Genomic DNA, 1,448 nt, shown 5'->3' with positions numbered 1-1,448 from the left:
AGAAGGAGGGGGAGAAGAAGAAGCAGAAGCAGAGGCTACCTTTGCAGCGGCGGCCGCGGCAACTGCTGCATTTTGGAGGATTTTTTGCCTCTGTTTGATAGCCCGAGTTGTGCTGTAGGCTTTCGTATGGCTCTGAGAGGCCAGGAGGGAGTGGAGCTCCATCTTGAATTGGCGACGGGCCTTAAGATGCGCGGCTAGAGACACGTGGCGTATGCGACTGAACTGGATGGGAATGAAGCAAATATTCTTAAAGAGAAAGGGAGAAAAACCTGGGGGGGAAGAAGAGAAAGAAGAAAAGAAAAAGAGATTGTGAGAAGGAGGGGGAGAGGAAAGACCGAAAGGAAAAAGATGGGAAGAAACAGAGGGAGACAAGAGAGAGTAAGAAAGAAAGAAAGACAGAAAGAAAGAAAAAAGACTGGAAAGAAGACGTGAAGAAAAGACAGATGGGTACAAGAAGTAGGGAAAGGAGGGAAGCGAGATGAAGGGAGAAAAAGGAAGAGACGACAAGATGGAAAATGCAGAGAGAGAGAGAGAGAAAGGTGAGAGACAGGATTCTTATTTTCTACTTCGAGTAAAAGAAAAAGAAAAGAATCGAGTGTCTATCTGAACACATGACTCTCTATTCCTATATGCATATTTTTAGACTTCAACAAGAAGGCGTCAGGTGTATATACACCCGAAAAAAAGGCAAGCAGTCACGACTGACTGCATGCATCTATTGCTGAAGGAGAGACAAGCTTCTTCTCTCTTATGTTTCCTCCTCTCCTTCATCCATCGTACTACTCTCCACCTCTATGAATTCCACATGAACTAAGCAAACACATCACACACATCTCTCTCTCTCTCTCTTTACAGATGGATAGTATCTCCACACATACATCTCTCTATATATAGATATATATGTGCATATGAATAAGCTATACAGGCCTTTACACTAAAATGCGATGTACTACTATCTCTCTGTCTTGCCCCCCTTTCTCCCTCTCTCTGTATCATCTTGATTGACGTGTGACTATCATATCTACCTATCTATCTATCTGCCTATACACATCTATATATGTGTAGATATGTAGGCATCTGCATGCATGATGATGACGAGGTGTACATACACCTTGTAGAGATGGGGGTGAGTGAAGGAACGAGAAAGAGACACCTCGATCTTCAGATGAGGAATCTATCTGCACCCCGACCATCCTAAGGAGCCATTCTTTTCTTTCGTCTTTCCCTTCTTCTTTTTTGCTCTCTTTGTCTCTCTTCTTCTTTCTTTTCTTTCATCTTGTTACCTTCAAAGGTAGGATAATAGGCCCAGGTGAAGAGGCGTATCGCCGCCAAGGGAAGATCCACCACACATATCCCTACGAGAGCCGCATGCTTTCTACACATGAAAATATCCCCTGTATCTCTATAAGAAGAAGGAGAAGGCATCGGAGAAGAGGAAGAAGAAGACG

General features: G+C 43.9%; 1 protein-coding gene across 1 annotated transcript; it reads right to left on the bottom strand.

Annotated features, from left to right (window-relative positions):
• Positions 1–2: 2 nt before the first annotated feature.
• CSUI_006313 (uncharacterized protein) lies at positions 3–1,447 on the bottom strand (the record flags this gene model as incomplete). Its single annotated transcript, XM_068066476.1, has 2 exons — positions 1,284–1,447; positions 3–269 (listed from the first exon to the last, which is right to left on the bottom strand). Coding segments are annotated over exons 1-2 (408 nt in total), but the record flags the coding sequence as incomplete, so codon positions are not given.
• Between the last annotated feature and the right edge of the window lies 1 nt (position 1,448).

The sequence above is a fragment of the Cystoisospora suis genome (assembly GCF_002600585.1).
Source record: "Cystoisospora suis strain Wien I chromosome Unknown contig_3164, whole genome shotgun sequence".
NCBI classification, from domain to species: domain Eukaryota; phylum Apicomplexa; class Conoidasida; order Eucoccidiorida; family Sarcocystidae; genus Cystoisospora; species Cystoisospora suis.
Note: the sequence above shows the minus strand (reverse complement) of the source record. Positions and strands in the feature narration are given on the sequence as shown.